This window comes from Salmo salar, chromosome ssa26 (assembly GCF_905237065.1).
Source record: "Salmo salar chromosome ssa26, Ssal_v3.1, whole genome shotgun sequence".
NCBI classification, from domain to species: domain Eukaryota; kingdom Metazoa; phylum Chordata; class Actinopteri; order Salmoniformes; family Salmonidae; genus Salmo; species Salmo salar.
Window position 1 is genome coordinate 31,668,700 of NC_059467.1, and position 21,301 is coordinate 31,690,000.

Sequence of the window (21,301 nt, forward strand, 5' to 3'; positions counted from 1 at the left end):
AAACACACACACACACACACACACACACACACACACACACACACACACACACACACACACACACACACACACACACACACACACACACACACACACACACACACACACACACACACACACACACATACTTCACCATAAAAGCTCTAGCAGAAGATTCTAATGGTGGACAGTCCACTTAAATTGATTTTTGTTGTGATGCATGGACCTCTTACTTTATTTTACCCAAATTAAATCAAGCATACTCATTGGTTGTGGCGTGTGTGAATCCCATCCCTACTACAGTCTTTGACGGTCCACAGTGAGCCTGTGATGATTTTCCCAGTGTGAAACTGTAGATATTATGGATTTTTGTGTGTGGATCACTGCGCAGGGTTTCACCTCAATGATATCAGATTAATCCTTCTTCATGATAAGAGCATTGCTGTTTTCTTGCTTTGTGCAATCCTAATATCTCTGTGTGCAATATTATCTGATTATAAAGTATCTGTGTGCTAGTATATCTGTGTGCTAGTATCTCTGTGTGCTAGTATATGTGTGTGCTAGTATATCTGTGTGCTAGTATATCTGTGTGCTAGTATATCTGTGTGCTAGTATCTCTGGGAAGTAGTATCTCTGTGTGCTAGTATATCTCTGTGCTAGTATCTCTGTATGCTAGTATATCTGTGTGCTAGTATATCTGTGTGCTAATATATCTGTATGCTAGTATATCTGTGTGCTAGTATATCTGTGTGATAGTATATCTGTGTGCCTGTATATATGTGTGCTAGTATCTCTGTGTGCTAGTATCTCTGTGTGCTAGTATCTCTGTATGCTAGTATATATGTGTGCTAGTATCTCTGCGTGCTTGTATCTCTGTGTGCTAGTATATCTTTGTGCTGGAGTATCTGTGTGCTAGAGTACAGTGGGGGGAAAAAGTATTTGATCCCCTGCTGATTTTGTACGTTTGCCCACTTACAAATAAATGATCAGTCTATAATTTTAATAGTAGGTTTATTTGAACAGTGAGAGACAGAATAACAACAACAAAATCCAGAAAAACGCATGTCAAAAATGTTATAAAATGATTTGCATTTTAATGAGGGAAATAAGTATTTGACCCCTCTGCAAAACATGATTTAGTACTAGATTTTCTATTGGATTAAGGTCTGGCGACTGGCTAGGCCACTCCAGGACCTTAATGTGCTTCTTCTTGAGCCACTCCTTTGTTGCCTTGGCCGTGTGTTTTGGGTCATTGTCATGCTGGAATACACATCCACGACCCATTTTCAATGCCCTGGCTGAGGGAAGGAGGTTCTCACCCAAGATTTAACGGTACATGGCCCTGTCCATCGTCCCTTTGATGCGATGAAGTTGTCCTGTCCCCTTAGCAGAAAAACACCCCCAAAGCATAATGTTTCCACCTCCATGTTTGACGGTGGAGATGGTGTTCTTGGGGGCAGCATTCCTCCTCCTCCTCCAAACACGGCGAGTTGAGTTGATGTCAAAGAGCTCCATTTTGGTCTCATCTGACCACAACACTTTCACCAGTTGTCCTCTGAGTTATTCAGATGTTCATTGGCAAACTTCAGACGAGCATGTATATGTATTCTTGAGCAGGGGGACCTTGCCGGCGCTGCAGGATTTCAGTCCTTCACGGCGTAGTGTGTTACCAATTGTTTTCTTGGTGACTATGTTCCCAGCTGCCTTGAGATAATTGACAAGATCCCCCCGTGTAGTTCTGGGCTGATTCCTCACTGTTCTCATGATCATTGCAACTCCACGAGGTGAGATCTTGCATGGAGCCCCAGGCCGAGGGATATTGACAGTTCTTTTGTGTTTCTTCCATTTGCGAATAATCGCACAAAATGTTGTCACCTTCTCACCAAGCTGCTTGGCGATGGTCTTGTAGCCCATTCCAGCCTTGTGTAGGTCTACAATCTTGTCCCTGACATCCTTGGAGAGCTCTTTGGTCTTGGCCATGGTGGAGAGTTTGGAATCTGATTGGTTGATTGCTTCTGTGGACAGGTGTCTTTTTTACAGGTAACAAACTGAGGTTAGGAGCACTCCCTTTAAGAGTGTGCTTCTAATCTCAGCTCGTTACCTGTATAAAAGACACCTGGGAGCCAGAAATCTTTCTGATTGAGAGGGGGTCAAATACTTATTTCCCTCATTAAAATGCAAATCAATTTATAACATTTTTGACATGCGTTTTTCTGGATATTTCTGTTGTTATTCTGTCTCTCACTGTTCAAATAAACCTACCATTAAAATTATAGACTGATCCTTTCTTTGTCAGTGGGCAAATGTACAAAATCAGCAGGGATCAAATACTTTTCCCCCCCGCTGTATCACTGTGCTAAATTATGTCTGTGCAATAGTACATCTGTTCTGTAGTTCCAATGTGTTATAGTATCTGTGCTAGAGTATCTCTGTTATAGTATCTATGTGCTACAGTATCTTTCTTCTATGCCTTTACTAACGGTTCCCATTGTTTCTCTCTTTTTGCAGAGAAATGCGTCTGGTCCTTTGGAGAGCCAGTGGATTTTACAGTGATTCCCGTCCACCACTCGGGTATATAGAGTTGGAGTTTTGACACAAGCTCATCTAAGCAGGCCTGTCAGAGTTGTGTGTCTGCCTGGGGGTTGAGGCTCCCTCCACCGTCCCTCCTCCACCCTCCTCCATCAACACCACCACCACCAACACCACCGCTGGCTCCTCCACCGCTGGCTCCTCAGCCCAAGCAGAGCTGCTCCACTGCATCTTTAATAGACGTCTCTCAACGCATTGCCTTCCATGGTTTCTGTCCTGCTCCAGACCCTATCATCTTACATCGTGAAGATTTGCAAAGGAATGTTTACAAAGAAATTGGCGAATCCCACAAAGAAGAAAGAGAGTAGGGACAATAAAGAGCCCAAATTGACCACCACTGATTTGCGTGACCAAGGTAACCTGACGCCGACACTCTCCACCACTCTGAAAACCACAGTGAAAAAAATCAGCAAATGCTCTTCGGCGCGTAACATCTCTCTTGAATTAGACGACGGAAAAAACGACTGCTCATCTCTCTCACCGACTTTCAGTTACCGTGTAGCGATAGCGAACGGACTCCCGAAAAACGCTCTTCTGCTGAACAATAATGAGAGTATCTTCCAGGAGATCCTCTCCATCAATAGCGAATACTCTGACTCCCTGAGCGAGGCCAAACCTGTGCGTAGATTCGATGAGCAGAAATCTCACACCATGCCAGTGAGACGGAACAGGAAGAGCCTCATTAGTCTGGCGCCCTCCGATGGCAGCTCAGAGGGTGAGAGGGTGGAGCGCTCAAGTCTGCACACTCTCCGACTTGGCGCATTACGCAAGCTGAGGAAATGGAAAAAGAGTCAGGAGTGCGTGTCTTCGGACTCCGAGGTGAGCAACTGGAGGAAGACCCTGGGTATCCGGAGCAAATCCCTGGACCGGGCTGGGCGGCAGCAGAAGTCGACCTCTGCCTTAGAAGCCGGCTCCAGCTCTACAGGCTGCATCAACCAAACCCAGGATGTGATGGAGATGATCTTTAAGGAGCTGCAGGGCATCAGCCAGATCGAGACAGAGCTTTCAGAGCTCAGGGGACACGTCAATGCCCTGAAGAACTCCATCGACGAGATCTCCTCCAGCGTGGAGGTGGTGCAGACCGAGATCGAACAACTGCGTACTGGCTTCGTCCAGTCCCGTAGAGAGACGCGAGACATCCACGACTACATCAAGCAGGTCAGCCACCAGGCCAACAAGGCCAGCCTGAGGTTCATAAACGTCCCTGAGGAGAAGCTAGAGAAAACTGAGAGTCTCATCTATCACATTCTAAAGGACAAAATGGGATTTGTGGAAGCACATAAAACACTTAAAATAGAGCTAGCCCATCGGTTAGGGCAACAAAGAGAATGTTCCAATGCAAAACCTAGGCCTATTATTGTAATATTCTCAACCCCCTCAGATAGAGATTTAGTTTTGAAAAAATGCTACAAACTGAAGGGGACTGGTATATCTGTATCCACTGATAGCTTAACGACTCATGACGTGAAGGAAAAGAAAGATAAAGGAGCAATGTCCTCTTCTCAAACCTACGAGAGCATGGACATTAAGGTCTCAGCCAAGGACAAAGCTGAGAGTGATGACTGGGACTCTATGGACAGTGACAAGGAGCTAGATGAACTAAACAGGAACAAATATGCAATGGTGGTGTCTAAGCCTGTTCACAAACATAAAGCAGATAAAAAGAGGCACGGTCACCATGAGCACGGTAGCCGGTCTGCGGATGAGGCAGGCTACTCTGCCTCAGTTCACTACGCTGATGACTCCTATGATGAGTCTGACAAAGCCTCCAAGCCCTACTATGGTGACCTCACCCCCGGCTGGCTCTCTCAGAGTGACTACTCCACCCCCAAGCTCAGCCGCTCCGAGTCTGACTGCTCCAAGCTCTGCCAGTCCTACTCTGAAGACTTCTCAGAGAGCCAGTACTTCAGCCGGCCCAATGGCAGCTCTCTACTATCCTCCTCAGACCAGGAGCTGTGGCAGAGGAAGCAGGAGGACATGGCGTCATCGTGGTACGCCAGCCAGACCCTCAGCCAGGAGAACCCTCCGTACGCCGAGCCCAACGAGGCTGAGACCACCGAGACCATCGACAGTGGGGTGAGCAATGGGCTGGTCTGCATGTCTGGGGATAGGAGCCATTACAGCGGCTCACAGCTGTCTCTGCAGGGAGACCTTTCCCCATGGAAGGACTGGCCTCACCTGGAGCAGGGAGCAGACTCCGGGCTGGACGCTTCCACAGAGCAGAACCTGGTGTCTGAGGTCAGCAGCCCCTTTGACCCAGCTGCCATCCCTGGCTTCCCTGAGAACATCACCAAGTGTCAGGAGGTGGACCTGGCATTTGAAGGGGAGGAAACTTTCATGTTGGATATGGTGGAAAGCACCCTGTTGGACACCGCCCCGCTGGAAATCACCCGACTGGAGAGTGCCCGGCTGGGTAGTGCTCCCCCCACTACTCTTTATACAGCCTCTATCGTAGCGAAAGAACCTGTTGTAACACCCCCTGTCCATAAGCCTAAAGCTAAAGAGACTGCTAAAACGCTTCCTAAAGAAACTTCTAAAGCAACTTCTAAAGCTAAAACACCTCCTAAAGAGGTTGCTAAAACTGTTCCTAAAGAGGTTGCTAAGACTATTCCTAAAGAGGTTTCTAAAACTATTCCTAAAGAGGTTTCTAAAACTATTCCTAAAGAGGTTGCTAAAACTATTCCTAAAGAGGTTGCTAAAACTATTCCTAAAGAGGTTGCTAAAACTATTCCTAAAGAGGTTGCTAAAACTATTCCAACAGAGGTTGCTAAAATTATTCCTAAAGAGGTTGCTAAAATTATTCCTAAAGAGGTTGCCAAAACACCTAAAGAGGTTGCTAAACCTATTCCTAAAGAGGTTGCTAAAACTATTCCTAAAGAGGTTGCTAAAACTATTCCTAAAGAGGTTTCTAACACTATTTATAAAGTGACTTCTAAACCGGCAAAAGAGGTTGCTAAATCAATTGCTGAAGAGGCTGCTAAAACTATTAAACTAAGAGAAACAGCCAAATTGATTCCTAAAGAGAATGTTAAAACACCTCCTAAAGAAATTGTTAAAGCTATTCATACAGAGGCTCCTAAAACACCTCTGAAAGACACTCCGAAAACAAGCCCAAAAGAAACTCCCAAAACAAGTCCGAAAGACACTCCCAAAACAAGTCCAAAAGAGGCTGTGAAAATACTTCCCAAAGACCCTCCTAAAACAAGTCCAAAAGAGGCTGTGAAAACACCTCCCAAAGACACTTCTAAAACTAGTCTAAAAGAGACACCTAAAATGGTTCCTAAAGGGGCATCTAACACGCTTCCTAAAATGGCAGCTAAAGAAGCCCCTGAACTATCTACCCAAACGTTCCCTGAGCTTGATGTCAAACACAGCTTCCAACCGAGCCAGACCAAGTCATCCACCATGTACCGTAGCCAGAGCGAGATCCGGTCTGAGAAAGTTGTAGAGGAGGTGCCCAAGTCCTGGAGCAGCCGCCTCAGCATCGACCTCACCGACAAAGCTCCGTCCTTCAGCTTTGGGTTCGGCTCCACCCTGAAGAAGGCAAAATCAGCCCTGGAGGTGGTGTGGAAGTCAGGCCCTCCACCTAGTGCCGCTCCCCCGGAGCCACCCCCAGACTCAGGCTCCTTCATGGGCCGCTTCCGCACACTGTCCACCTCCACGGCCAACGACTCCAGCACCACCATTGACTCAGACGTCTACACAGATTCCTTCGTCTACAAGGCTGAAGATGAAGATGAGGCTGCCGCTGGTGACCAGCTGGAGGACAACGAGACCGCCTATGTCGGGGTGATGGAGCAGGTCCTGGCCAACCTGGAGAACCGGTCCAACGCCAACGACACAGAAGAGACAGAGGAGTTTGAGGAGCCCATACTGGATTATGATCCTGATGCCTCTCAGGATTATGTCTCTGAAGACTATGAGGCTACCACTCAGGATTACGAGGACTCTGAGGAAGTTGAGGCCACCCAGGAGGCTGCAGTCATTCTGGAGTATGACTGTAGTCTGGACGAGCAGTACGACGAGGAGTACAGTGAGGATTACGTTGATGATGCCATGACGGGGGACACGGCAGAGGACACAGCAGAGTATGAAGCCATGGTGGAGTATGTCGAGGTGGAGGAGCCTGACGAGGAGGAAGAAGAGGAAGAGGAGGAGGAAGAGGAGTTAATGGAGGACATGGAAGAAGGGGATGAAATGGAGGAGGCCTCCGAAGCTTCTGCGTCGGAGAGGACGGAAAACCTAGAGGATGAGAACAAAAACATTCCGGAGAAGGAGGAGATGCCTGCAGAGGCTCCGCCCAAAAAGCGCATCCGTCCTACGTTTAAGGAGGCTGCACTGAGGGCCTACAGGAAGCAGATGGACGAGCTGCAGCAGCAGATCCTGGCTGGAGGTAGCTACACCTTCTCTTTACTACATTTTACTTCACTTTACTACACTTTACTTCACTTTACTACACTTTACTACACATTACAACCTGATCTGGTTCGCACTGTATAACCAACTGCTATGGTAGTTGTCATGCCAAGTTTGACCATTGGATCTGACAAGACAGCACAAACAGATCTGGGACCAGGCTGCTACACTTTATGTTCTCTCTTACTCATCTTTGGCATTGTACCAGTGTAGTGCAGAAAGGGTTACACTATATTACTCAGAGTTTTGCTCAGTTCAGGTCATAAGGTTGAAATTATGGTATGTATGTAATAACAAAGTCATTACATTATCCACTGTGGATATCAGTCATACAGTTAACAGTACAGTAGCATGTAAAGTATGCACTATAAAATAGATATGTTTGTGTACTATCTGACTTTTATCCATGAGATTTGAACACAGACATTTATCTGAGTTGAGATGTGGAATGATTTGTGTCAGTTGAACATGTCTTTGGTAGAGAATCCTTGAGGATCAGACTGGGGCCTGTAGTGGAATATGTATGCTCTGAGCTCCTGGGAACCCCCAGCGTCTGTTCCACTGGTGTTGGGATTTCAGGGACTTTTAGGTTGACTTTGACTGTTCGATTTGCTCCTGGCATCTTCTGGAATTGGTCATTGATTTTGTGCTTGATGCTAATATGAAGGGAAGACTGTTTTCTTTGAAGGTGGGCAAGGTTAGTGTCAGGGTTAGATGTATGTATAACATAATCCTCGTGGTGCAGCACTTTATAGCTGACTTAAACTGATGGATTTTTATTTTAGAATGCAAGGGTCTTTTTTCAGTTGGAGAGTTGTCTGATTTTTGTGAGTATGTCTCTTCCTTATGAACATTTTATGGATCTAAAACGATACAACACCCATGTTCCAGGGAACAATGCAATCAGATTAGCTCAGACTCGAACAACATGGCTTCCATCCATTACCATCGACCATCAGGGATATTCAGACAATGAAAGCAAAAGAACGCACTGTTTCTGACAGCTTAGAAATATGAACTTAAAACTAAATCTCAAATTCAAGTGGTGGGTGTTTACAATGCCTGGAGCCACATTACCCTTTCCATTTAGTGAACTAGGTCTATTCTCCACATTACCCTTTCCATTTAGTGGACTAGGTCTATTCTCCACATTACCCTTTCCATTTAGTGAACTAGGTCTATTCTCCACATTACCCTTTCCATTTAGTGAACTAGGTCTATTCTCCACATTACCCTTTCCATTTAGTGGACTAGGTCTATTCTCCACATTACCCTTTCCATTTAGTGAACTAGGTCTATTCTCCACATTACCCTTTCCATTTAGTGAACTAGGTCTATTCTCCACATTACCCTTTCCATTTAGTGAACTAGGTCTATTCTTCATATTACCCTTTCCATTAAGTGAACTAGGTCTATTCACCACATTACCCTTTCCATTTAGTGAACTAGGTCTATTCTCCACATTACCCTTTCCATTTAGTGAACTAGGTCTATTCACCACATTACCCTTTCCATTTAGTGAACTAGGTCTATTCTCCACATTACCCTTTCCATTTAGTGAACTAGGTCTATTCTCCACATTACCCTTTTCATTTAGTGAACTTGGACTATTCTCCACATTACCCTTTCCATTTAATGAACTAGGCTTATTCACCACATTACCCTTTCCATTTAGTGAACTAGGTCTATTCTTGTGAATTCCGTCAATGCTTTTAGTGGAACATTGACCCACTTTTAAGAGTTTGATAATAATGTCAAAATATGATTTGTCTTATTGCTCTGCTATTACATTTCCCCTTTGGGATCTGCTAAATGAATCAGCCGGTATACCTTAGACTATGGCTGGAATCTCATGAAACCTGCAGAAATTATATTATTATTTCGCTTAAAAATGCTCATTTTGATTAAAGTGAATATTAGATTTGTTTTGTTACACCTAAAAAAAAACATGATTTAATGAATCTGATTACACTTACTGGAATAATGCTTTTTTCTGCAGCTCAGGTTTGCAGACAAAACCACAAGCTTAATCAGACAAACATATGGCCAAAGAAAAATGATTTCTTGGTCTGTATAAGTGGTTATTATTGATTTAGTGAAGCAAACAATGAACTGTTTTAAGTGGAATGAAGAAAGGTTTTTAAATCAGAGCTATGGCGGGACCAGGGGAATAGCCTGTCTCTTGTTTAAAGTGAACAAGCTCTTGACCTACATGTGGCAGCAGCTATAGTGCACGGCTACACTCACAGCACAGCATGCACACACACACACACACACACACACACACACACACACACACACACACACACACACACACACACACACACACACACACACACACACACACACACACACACACACACACACACAACAGTAAATCATGTACACAGTATATTGGATACAACAAACTCACACTAAATGAAATATACAGTATAGGCTAATGGATACAGCATACTCACACCTATATCTTAGGTAAGATATGTAGGATACAACATTCCCCTTTATTATAGATACATTATATTAAATATAAATACATACAGTACATCTTTTCAAAGACTTGATCTTTTAGCAGGGGGGCGTGCTTTGCACTTCGGCACTATTCCTTAGTAATTGGTTTCATTACCAGACAAGCTAAAGCAAACACACCTCAAGCATTGTAAAGTATTAGACACTTGTATTTTAGCCAGTTCAGATATGGCTACAGCTACAGCTAATGCTGCTGCTATTGTTATTACTTGTTATTTTGTCATTGCAGGTTATTTTATTATTTTGCTATTGTTTATTCTATTGCTATTGCTAATTCAAATGTATTTTGCAATTGCTATAGCCTAATCTATTTTTATTTCTATAGCTACTACTATACTGTATATGCATGAATACAGCTACAGCTACTTACAGCTACAGTTATTGTTAGTGTTAGTGTTACAGATACTACTATACTGTATATGCATGAATACAGCTACAGCTACTTACAGCTACAGTTATTGTTAGTGTTAGTGTTACAGCTACTACTATACTGTATATGCATGAATACAGCTACAGCTACTTACAGCTACAGTTATTGTTAGTGTTAGTGTTACAGCTGCCACTACTGTATTGAGATGCTAATTTGGGCTCCCAAGGGCATTCTCTAACCAGGTCAGCCTTGCTTAAAATATTTATATGAGTTTTGTATGGTAGTATACTGTAGCCTCTTTCTACTACTACTGCTGCCACTGTTGGCTGCGGATGGTTTCTCCTGGGAGAGGCAGAGAAAGGCAGACCCTGGTCCTGGCACACTGTGCCACATTCTATGAGTGTCTATATATAAGAGATGCAAATAAAGTGGCATTAAAAGGAAAGCAGGAGAGGGAGTTGTGTTGTTATGTTAATTGATGTGATGGGGTCCTACTAACTCTGGGCCTAGATTGCTGTTCAAATACCAATACTCTCAGTTGACTGGCTCTGTGGCTCTGCCCTGACTCCAGATCTGTAGTCGTCAGAAACGAACTGGCCATAGGACAGTCAGGCAAATGCCAGATGGGCTGATCCATCTATAGCCAAGTGGGCCGGTCTAAATTGGGTTTTTATGCGCAGAATTATCATTATTTGGTTGATAATGGGGGCCTCACAGTAAAAATGGGCTGGTATGTTTGGATTTCTGGTCCCAGTCTGTCCCTGGCAGCAGACGTTCCAGTGGTTTAGGCTGTGGGAGGGATTATCAACAGGGATTCTGAGCTAACATGGAGCGTCTTCCTCCCTCCTTGAGAATGGCTGTAGTTCTGAGTCTCTCTCACTCCCTTCCTGGAAAATGGCTGTATAGCTTTGACTCTGTCTTTCTCTCTCACTGGAAATGGCTGAGGCTTTGAGTCCGTCACCCTGCCTCTGTCTGCCACAACACAGGAGGACGCATCCCAAATGCAATTGGACTCCTTTAGTGATGGTGTTACATGATGCAGAGAGTTTGAGTGCTGCAGCCTATGGGAAACCACTGATTCTGGGCAGGCCCCACTTGAATTTTTAGTAGCTACAGATTTATGGACATAGCCATTACTTCTGCCATGTTCGACCACTCCACAGATCCTACAAGCCTCCAGACTGACAGGGCGTGACTACTGTTCATAACTAGCACTGGCATAACACAGTTTCTCTGGACTCCCTGCAAGATTGTAGTCGACCCCCCCCCCCCATTTTCTCATGTTAAACCTAACTTTTCACAAAGCTCTGCATGGTGTCGCATGGTATCGCAATGCTGCCATTTTTAGACTGCTGGCTGGTGGAAATAATGTAATTCATTGTTCAGTAATTAAAGTTGGAAATTCTAACATTTCAGATTGTAAGATAGTTGTTCGATGCCACAGCATACTAATCAGCTACCAATATAACTGTCCTGTATAGGCTACTTGAACCTGCAGGACATGAGCCGTCCTCGCTCTTTCTCCCAGCTTGGATAGAAGTAGTTATTAATGCCAAATAATACAGTCAATCACCCTCAAAACACTAGCTTACTAGGGATTGTTTCCTTATGCAGTGTACTGTCTATAGCTATATACCATATTTAGCTGCTATTTATAAAACATATTTTATACAAATTACACATAAAATAGCCTAACAATGAGGAAAAAAGTTGTCGACTTGAGGATAAATTCAGCCACTATGTATTGTTGAACTCAGCGGGTTTTGTCTGGCTAATAGTCTACACAAATGGGCTGCAATATTCATGGTAAATTAAATTAAATCAAATTAAATCTAACTTGAAACACTCTCCTGATCTCCTGAAGTCCTCCTTATTTGTGTGCAAATGTTTTTACCATGGCCTGTATGTCCAGGTTGTGGACTGTTTTCCATACTGAGTATTGCCAACCTAGACAGTCTTTCCTGAGACATTTTCAATGTTTCTGTATTTCCATTGTGCTGCACACAATTTCAATTTAGTCTTGAATGATGCATGCCAAGATATACCAGAGATAAGGGACTGTTGATATTGAAACCCCACAACTCAAACGCAGGTTCACTAGTATGAATGCAATCGCAAACCGCTTTTTTTGTTCAAGCCTCAAGAACTGTTGTCTGCTAAAGATGATAATTTGTTTGCATCTGGCAATTTATTGACTGTTGTCACGTCCTGACCAGTAAAGAGATTATTTGTTATTGTAGTTTGGTCAGGACATGGCAGGGGGTGTTTGTTTTATGTGTTTCGGTTTTTTTGGGGTATGTTCTATGTTAGTCTATTTCTATGTCTGTGTCTAGTTATTCTATTTCTATGCTTAGTTTATTGGGTTGACCTTCAATTGGAGGCAGCTGTTCCTCGTTGCCTCTAATTGAAGGTCCTATTTAATAGGGGTGTTTTTTCATGGGTTTTTGTGGGTAGTTGTTCCGTATTGTGTAGCTGTGTGCCTCACAGGACTGTTTCTTCGTAGTTGTTTTGATTAAGTGTTTGTTTTGTTTTTTTCTTCATAATAAAAGAAGATGAGTTTACACATTCCCGCTGCGCCTTGGTCCCATCTTTACGACGAACGTGACAACTGTCCAGTATCCAGATTACCTGTGCCCAGAGCTTCCTATACAGTGAATCTCTTTTCATAACGTGTTGAGGCCGGCAATTAAGGATAATGAGAGGCTCAATTAAAGCTGTTGCAGAACTGCTGTATTTGAAGCACCGCTCCCCCCTGCAGTTTACCTGATGTTGCTATGGCAATCAAGCTGTTTTTACTCTCACTGTAACTGTTACTACTGCGGCGAGATTGTTTTCTAAGCTAAAACTCATAAAGAACTACTAAGAAGCATTAGGCTGTCGGTCTGAAATGAGCTTTTGAACACCTGAGTAAGCTCCACTCATTGCACTGGCACCGTCGTAGCCTTGACCACAACATTTGTTCACCGATATCCCCTTATACTTGCAGTCAGTTAAATACTTTCTTTTCAAGGCCTGAGGCACTTTTTCAGTCACATTCCTGAAGCCCAAGAAACAAACACTTAGCTTCCTAGTACAGATGGACATTTCTAAGTTGATGAATTACTTTTTGGAGGGTTACTGTCAAAATGACATCGATGACAGGTGCAATGGTCCCCAGAGCTTGTGGGACCTCCTGCCTTGTGCGGAAGGTTCCACAAGGTGGTGTCCGGTATGCCAGCGATAACTAATGCAATGGTGCACTGAATCTGTTTCTTTGTTTTATCATGGTTTCTGTAATATCGTTATTATGTTTAATGTCATCAGTGTGAGAACGTGTGATGAGTCATGAGATAACTCTCTTCTCTTTTCTTTCTCTTATTTTCTCTTCCTCTCTCTCACTTCCCTCCTCTCTCTCTCTTCTCTCCCCTCACTCCCTTCTTCTCTCTCTTCCTCTACTATTCTAGTTCCTCCCTCTCTCACCCCTCTCTCTGTTACATTTTCTAATTATCTGTGTGTTGGCCTCACAGACCCTGGTGGGAACCTGTTTATATTGTCAGCCTGCAGCAGACTATTCTGAAGTGTGGAATTGCACACTTCCCGTCATGGACTCCCTCCAGCCAATTTTCCAACCAATCCAATGCTTTTAAATCTATGACTGGACTTGCGTGTGTGGGATGGAGAATATGGCGTAAAACCTAAGGCTCCTAATGAGAAGAGCTTCAGTACCTGATTATATTACTAGCCTGAAGCAGGCTAGCTTCTGGTTATATTGTTAGCCTGAAGACGGCTAGCTGCTGGTCATTATGTATTGTTACCAGGAAAGCTATCTTCTGGTTATATTGTTTGTCTGCAGATGGCGAGCTGCTGGTCATACTGTATTGTTAGCCTGCATCAAGGCTAGCTGCTGGTAATACTGTATTGTTAGCCTGCAGAAGGCTTGCTGCTGGTCATACTGTATTGTTAGCCTGTAGGGGAGGGTCAGTCCTTGTTGATGGTTAGCTTGCAGGCCTCATAGTTAAACTGTTAGCTCACAGCAGGCTAGCTGCTTCACTGACTTTGGATCAATGCCCTCCGTGACCATGCTCTGTTGTATTATAGTCGATTTATTCAACTGTGCGACCAAGACACCATCCACTTTATATTTGTAACACAGTCATACTTAGCATATTCATAATGTATACTGTGTACATATCTGTTTTATTACTATGCATGCTACCTTCCTCTAATTACTTGTTATTTTTTTGTGACTTTTAATTGTTATTGTACTGCAATGTTGAGGCTAGTATGGAAACATTTCACTGCACCTTTTATGCCTGCTGTAAACTGTGTATGTAACGAATACAATTAGAGGTGTTTGGAGGGGTCGTGCTTGGTGATGGTTGGCTTGCAGCTTGCTAGGTCTCCTAGTTAAACTGTTAGCTTGCAGCAGGCTAGTTGCGTCACTGACTTCAGATCAATGCCCTGTGTGACCATAAGTGTTACTCTGCATCGCACTAGCTGGATTTACTGTTATCTCAATTTGGTTGCTGACAACATATCAGCTTTCCTCTTAAAAATCGATTATGTTTTGTTTCCTTTCCAGTGATTTATGTGGGTCTTTTTTATAACCTTTTAAAACGCTGTTGTTTTTTGTCTCAGTGGCATAGCTGGACCTTGCTAGAACTTACCCAGATTTGCCTTAGCTTTTAGTGGCACCTAGATTTCCTGCATCTTAGCTGTACCTATGTTAGCTGTGCTATGTTTCCAGATTTGCTGCTAGACAAAATTGTATTTTAGCTGTACCTAGATTTGCTTGTCACGGCTGTTTGAAGGAGCGGACCAAGGTGCAGCGCGTTTGTAGTTCCACATTATTTATTTGTGAAACGTAATGAAATACACTAAATACTAGAACTAACAAAACAACAAACCGTGACGCAGAGAGAAACAAACACTACTCAAAAGATAATAACCCACAAAACCAGAAGAGAAAAACCCCTACTTAAATATGATCTCTAATCAGAGGCAACGAGGATCAGCTGCCTCCAATTAGAGATCAACCCAAACAATCCCAACATAGAAATAGAAAAACTAGAACTTAAACATTGAAATATAAAACATAGAAAACCCAAAACACCCCCTGTCACGCCCTAACCTACTCTACAATAGAAAATGACAACTTACTAGGGTCAGGACGAGACATTGCTGCACCTACTGTATCTTAGCTGTCCCTGTATACTTGGCAGACCTGCATTCGTTTTTCCTATGTTACAGTAGCTGTACCTATCATAGTAGCTTCACTGATCTTAACATGGCTAAAGAGGTACATTGAGTCCAGTGGGGGACAGAACAAGGATGCTGTCATTGGCACCCATTCAAAAAAGATGATTTAACAAAGTGGATATTAGTCAAATCTGTAATGATTCATGTGTTCTAACAGGCCCACAATATGGTTAATAAAATCTGATTTGCATGCTGCATAATATTTAGAAGTTGTCCTTTCAGGTTTAGAAAAAAAATCTGCTAAATGCCGACTCTCGTTTCGATAAGCTAGCCATATAGAAATTGATGGTGGTATTTGCAGTCATTTTTATATGTAATGCAGTTGATTGGTGACAATGACATTAACACGTAATGGGGTTGACACACATACAAACATTGTATGCTCATTTTTACCAACATAGTGTGAAATACTCTTAATTTAACAATAGCTTAAATGTATAGGCTAACTTTTATGGGCGACAATGAGGAGATTTTTGATCTATCCCCCATGAGGGACAAGTGTGTGGCGTTTCCATGGCATTTCCATTGTTATGTTTGAACTATTTCCTGATCTATAGTTTCCTAGTGTGTTCAGAGTCTGGGGTTTCCTGTACGGTGAAGACAGAGGTCTCTCAGTGGCAGCTAGCGATGACCTGCCTTCTGTAAACAATGCTAGTTCACACAGTGACTGCATCCCAATTGGCACCTATGGGCCCTGACCAAAAGCAGTGCACGATATAGGAAATAGGGTGGCAATGGGATGCAAATGTATCACTACCTCTGTCAATGTTGCTGGAGGACTTAGTCCTAGTATATCACCGAGTGTTGTTTTTTATGTGTGGCAGTATTTGATCTTGATTATGCTGACACTTATCAGTGGCAGATCAATAGTGAAGTCATTACACTGCCCTGTACTGTGTAGCGCTATCTCTTTAAGACTACACCATTATCATCAACGGTTCAACACTAGGGACACTGTCCGCTGTAGCCCTGTTTATTTAAAGGAAGTTTGTAGTTTACTTTAGGGTTATGGAGAGACATAAAAGTTATCATCGGGTTAGTGTACCGCTGTCCACCGCCAATCATTTTCTGTCAGTTAAATTGTGCAGTGCACTGCATTATTAAAAACACTATCATCAACACCATATCTAACAGAATTTCAAAGTTCACATCTGCTAAATAACTTACAGTATCAGTCCATGTATTAGTGTATTGTATTGTCATTCCTCCATATAACACATTGTATATTGGTATGGCTCCAGTTAATTCAGTACATTGTACATTGGTGTGACTCCAGCTAATTCAGTATATTGTACATAGGTATTTCTATTGTACATTGTATGGGGCAGAAACTGGATTATTTCACTGTGTTACAGTACAGTATGTGTCTATTCATAGTTACTATCCCTCCGGCACAAACTGACTCTGTCTCTGTCTGTATAAATTTGTTGGGAAAAACTGAAGTAAAAAACACCTCTATAGTACTGAAATATGTTTATCCCTATATACCACTTTAATTTAGCAGATGTTTTATCCAAAGGGATTTCCATTCCAGTGAGTGCATGTATTTTTATTATGCGTATGTGACCCCTGCAGGAATTGAACCTCCGACCTTGGCGTTGCTGCTAATGATAATAATAATAATGATAATAATAAATTGCATTTGTAGAGGGCTTTTCATTTATAGACATAAACTGAGCAACAGGATCACCACCAGATATGGTTGTATCTATGTACTGTAGTAAGAGACTGAACTGAACCACATCTATAGTACTGTATCATATAGTGCTATATGTAGTACTATATGTAGTACTATATCTATTCTGGTAGGAACTGAACTCATGCTAGAGACTGAACTGAACCACATAGTATTGTATCTAGTTATGGGACTGTACACATGTATGATACTGTATGTATTTAGAGACAGAACCACATAGTGTTGTATCTAGTTATGGGACTGTACACATGTATGATACTGTATGTATTTAGAGACAGAACCACATAGTGTTGTATCTAGTTATGGGACTGTACACATGTATAATACTGTATGTATTTAGAGACAGAACCACATAGTGTTGTATCTAGTTATGGGACTGTACACATGTATAATACTGTATGTATTTAGAGACAGAACCACATAGTGTTGTATCTAGTTATGGGACTGTACACATGTATGATACTGTATGTATTTAGAGACAGAACCACATAGTGTTGTATCTAGTTATGGGACTGTACACATGTATAATACTGTATGTATTTAGAGACTGAACCACATAGTGTTGTATCTAGTTATGGGACTGTACACATGTATAATACTGTATGTATTTAGAGACAGAACCACATAGTATTGTATCTAGTTATGGGACTGTACACATGTATGATACTGTATGTATTTAGAGACAGAACCACATAGTGTTGTATCTAGTTATGGGACTGTACACATGTATAATACTGTATGTATTTAGAGACTGAACCACATAGTGTTGTATCTAGTTATGGGACTGTACACATGTATAATACTGTATGTATTTAGAGACAGAACCACATAGTGTTGTATCTAGTTATGGGACTGTACACATGTATAATACTGTATGTATTTAGAGACAGAACCACATAGTGTTGTATCTAGTTATGGGACTGTACACATGTATAATACTGTATGTATTTAGAGACAGAACCACATAGTGTTGTATCTAGTTATGGGACTGTACACATGTATAATACTGTATGTATTTAGAGACTGAACCACATAGTGTTGTATCTAGTTATGGGACTGTACACATGTATAATACTGTATGTATTTAGAGACAGAACCACATAGTGTTGTATCTAGTTATGGGACTGTACACATGTATAATACTGTATGTATTTAGAGACAGAACCACATAGTGTTGTATCTAGTTATGGGACTGTACACATGTATGATACTGTATGTATTTAGAGACAGAACCACATATACTGTATTATTGTATCTAGTTTCAGACTGTTTAAGAAGCCCCTGTCTAACTTCCTGTGCTTCTTTCCTTCTTTCTCTTTTCAGAAAAACCTCCACCACACAACAAGGTTTAAAATCATTGTTTAATCAAATTCATGTAGACCCACATGACTTCCCTCCTTCCATCTGTGTGTGTGTGTGTGTGTGTGTGTGTGTGTGTGTGTGTGTGTGTGTGTGTGTGTGTGTGTGTGTGTGTGTGTGTGTGTGTGTGTGTGTGTGTGTGTGTGTGTGTGTGTGTGACCATGTCATAGTTGCATTTGAAAGTGCTACATGTGCCTTGTGGACATTTACTGTTGATTGTTTATGTTTCTCTATCCCTTGTCTTTCTGAATGATTTGGGTGGTAACGTCTTGTATTCAGCACTGTGTGTGTGTGTGTGTGTGTGTGTGTGTGTGTGTGTGTGTGTGTGTGTGTGTGTGTGTGTGTGTGTGTGTGTGTGTGTGTGTGTGTGTGTGTGTGTGTGTGTGTGTGTGTGTGAGTATCTGTGTGTGCTTGTGTCCGTTTCCAAATGTATGTTTGTTTTGTGTGTGTGTTTGTGTTTAGGTGGGGAAGGGATCAGAGAGGAGGAAGTGTTATAAAACAAATTGTGGCCTTGAGCACCACGAACGACACATTATATTGTCTTAGTGTTGAATACCAGCTCAGGAAATCACATTGAAATGGAATAATTCTCAACTTGCCCTGAGGGGGATCTCCATTCCCTGCCCTGTACTCTACACACACACACACACACACACACACACACACACACACACACACACACACACACACACACACACACACACACACACACACACACACACACACACACACACACAGCTTCGACTCTCCTCTCCTCCATCTGTAGTTTATTTCTTTAATACTTCTGTCCTGATCTGACCCCCAGATGAACAGTACTTTTCCAAATTGGGCTTTTGTTTTCTGTTGTGTGTGTTTGCTGTGTGTGTGTGTGTGTGTGTGTGTGTGTGTGTGTGTGTGTGTGTGTGTGTGTGTGTGTGTGTGTGTGTGTTTGCTGTGTGTGTTTGTGTGTGTGTGTGTGTGTGTGTGTGTGTGTGTGTGTGTTTGCTGTGTGTGTTTGTGAATGGTTCCATGCCACAGTATGTTTAGCAGTGTGATGTTGTACTTCTCTTCTCTCTGCAGCCTCTCAATGTGCTGGATCCCAAAGTACTGGGCCTACAGGCTGTCGGAGGGTGAGTGACTTCTGACTGTCCCAAATGGCACCCTATTTCCTATATAGTGCATTACTTTTGATCAGAGACCTACTGGCTCTGGTCAAAAGAAGTGTACTATATAGGGAATAGTGTACCATTTGGGACATTCACATCGACTAAACATGGAAGGTTTCCCAAAGTCTGCGTAGCTAAAATTGTTATTTCTTTCCACAACCCATGCAGCCGTACAGCTGCAAGAGAGCAACTATATTCAAATTGGTGTTTGACAGTTAATCTTCTGTCCATGAACAAACTGAATTTGTAAATTAATGCACTTCAATGTTCTACGAGAGGTGTGCATCTAGGGGGGTGTCCCAAATGCCACCCTATTCCATAGTGCACTACTTTTGACCAGAGCCATATGGGCCCTCAACAAAAGTAGTCCACTTTATAAGGAATACATTCTTATAAAAAAGGTGCTATTTAAAATCTAAAAGCGTTCTTCAGCTGTTCCCATAGGAGAACTATTTGAAGAACCCTTTTTGGTTCCAGGTAGAAATCTTTTGGGTTCCATGTAAAACCCATTCCACAGAAAGGGTTTTACATGGAAAGGGTTCTACTTGGAACCAAAAAGGGTTCACCTATCGGGACAGCCGAAGAACACTTTTGAAAGCCTTTTTTCTAAGAGTATAGAGTGCCATTTGGGATGCCTCCTATATTGTTAAAATATATACAATTCTGCTTTAGCAGAACACCAACCCTTGGTCTGGGTCTGCTCTAGATTGGTAGAACTGTTGTGATTCTATTCCTTCTTCCTAACTTGTACATTTGTTCTTCATATCATTCAGTTTATTCACCCCTCAGCTCTATCTCTCTCTCTCTCTCTCTCTCTCTCTCTCTCTCTCTCTCTCTCTCTCTCTCGTTCCGTCATTGGCTGGCATACTGCACACATAGTATGTGGGTTAATATACTGTGGGTCTGTGTGTTTGTTTGTTTGTGCTGTGTGCTTGCTTGACTGTGTGTTTCTCTCTCTCTATGTGTGTGTGTTGATGTATGAGTCATTGTTTCTGTGCTGAAGCAGACTGCTTAATGTCTCTGTGGGCAGCTGATTAACACATCGGAGCTTTGGGGGAGAGAGCTGTAATTTGGTCCTGAACCCTCAGGCCTTCCATCCCCACACACAGACAGCCAGTCCAAACTTCACTCCACTTAGCCTATACTTAACTAGAGAGGCACTAGCAACTTCAGTTATACAGTATTTACTTACACCAGGAAGTCATTGGCTGTGTCCCAAAATCAAGACGGGTGCTCTAGATAGTTATTGTCAGGGGAAAACCATTGTTAAGCCTGTCACAAAATCTACAGCACACTCTAGTAAGAGCTCTTTTTAGAGTCTTCCCCAGTCCTCCTTTCTCTCTCCACCCAGCCTCTCTCCCCAGCCCAGTCCCTGACTCTGACGTGGCCCAGCTTCTCTCTCTGTCCCCCAGCCTCTCCCCCAGTCTCTCTCCCCCAAGTCTCTCTCCACCTAGTCTCTCTCCACCAAGTCTCTCTCCACCAAGTCTCTCTCCCCCAAGTCTCTCTCCACCAAGTCTCTCTCCACCCAGTCTCTCTCCACCAAGTCTCTCTCCACCCAGTCTCTCTCCCCCAGTCTCTTTCCCTAGTCTCTCGCCACAGTTTATCTCCCCAGCCTCTCTCCCCCTGCTGGTCTCCTCCAGTCTCTTTCCAGCCAGCCTCTCTGCTCCAGTCTTTGTCCACACCGTCTCTCTCCCCAGTCTCTCTCCCCAGTCTCTCCACCCAGTCTCTCTACCCAGTCTCTTCCCAAGCCTCTCTCACCCAGTCTCTCTCCCCAGTCTCTTTCCACCCAGCTTCTCTCCCCCAGCTTCTCTCCCCCAGCCCTTCTCCTCCAGTCTCTCCACCCAGTCTCTCTACCCAGTCTCTCTACCCCAGCCTCTCTCCCCAGGCTCTCTCCACCCAGCCTCTCAGAAACATGAATGAACGTCTAATTCTCACTTGAGACTGTGAGAGTTAGTTGCACCACACACATGAATGCACACAGAC

At 43.0% G+C, this 21,301-nt stretch overlaps 1 protein-coding gene across 4 annotated transcripts in view; it reads left to right on the forward strand.

The window, feature by feature from the left end:
* The window catches only part of LOC106593220 (protein unc-13 homolog C), a 184,439-nt gene that overhangs the window by 19,548 nt on the left and 143,590 nt on the right, over window positions 1–21,301 (forward strand). For 3 of the 4 annotated variants that reach the window (XM_045708287.1, XM_045708288.1, XM_045708289.1), the window contains exons 2-4: window positions 2,488–6,961; window positions 18,138–18,160; window positions 19,233–19,282. In XM_045708287.1, coding sequence (XP_045564243.1) covers window positions 2,773–6,961; window positions 18,138–18,160; window positions 19,233–19,282 — 4,262 coding nt within the window. In that variant the 5' untranslated portion in view covers window positions 2,488–2,772. The remainder of the gene's footprint in view (window positions 1–2,487; window positions 6,962–18,137; window positions 18,161–19,232; window positions 19,283–21,301) is intronic. The other variant, XM_045708290.1, reaches the window with a different exon arrangement.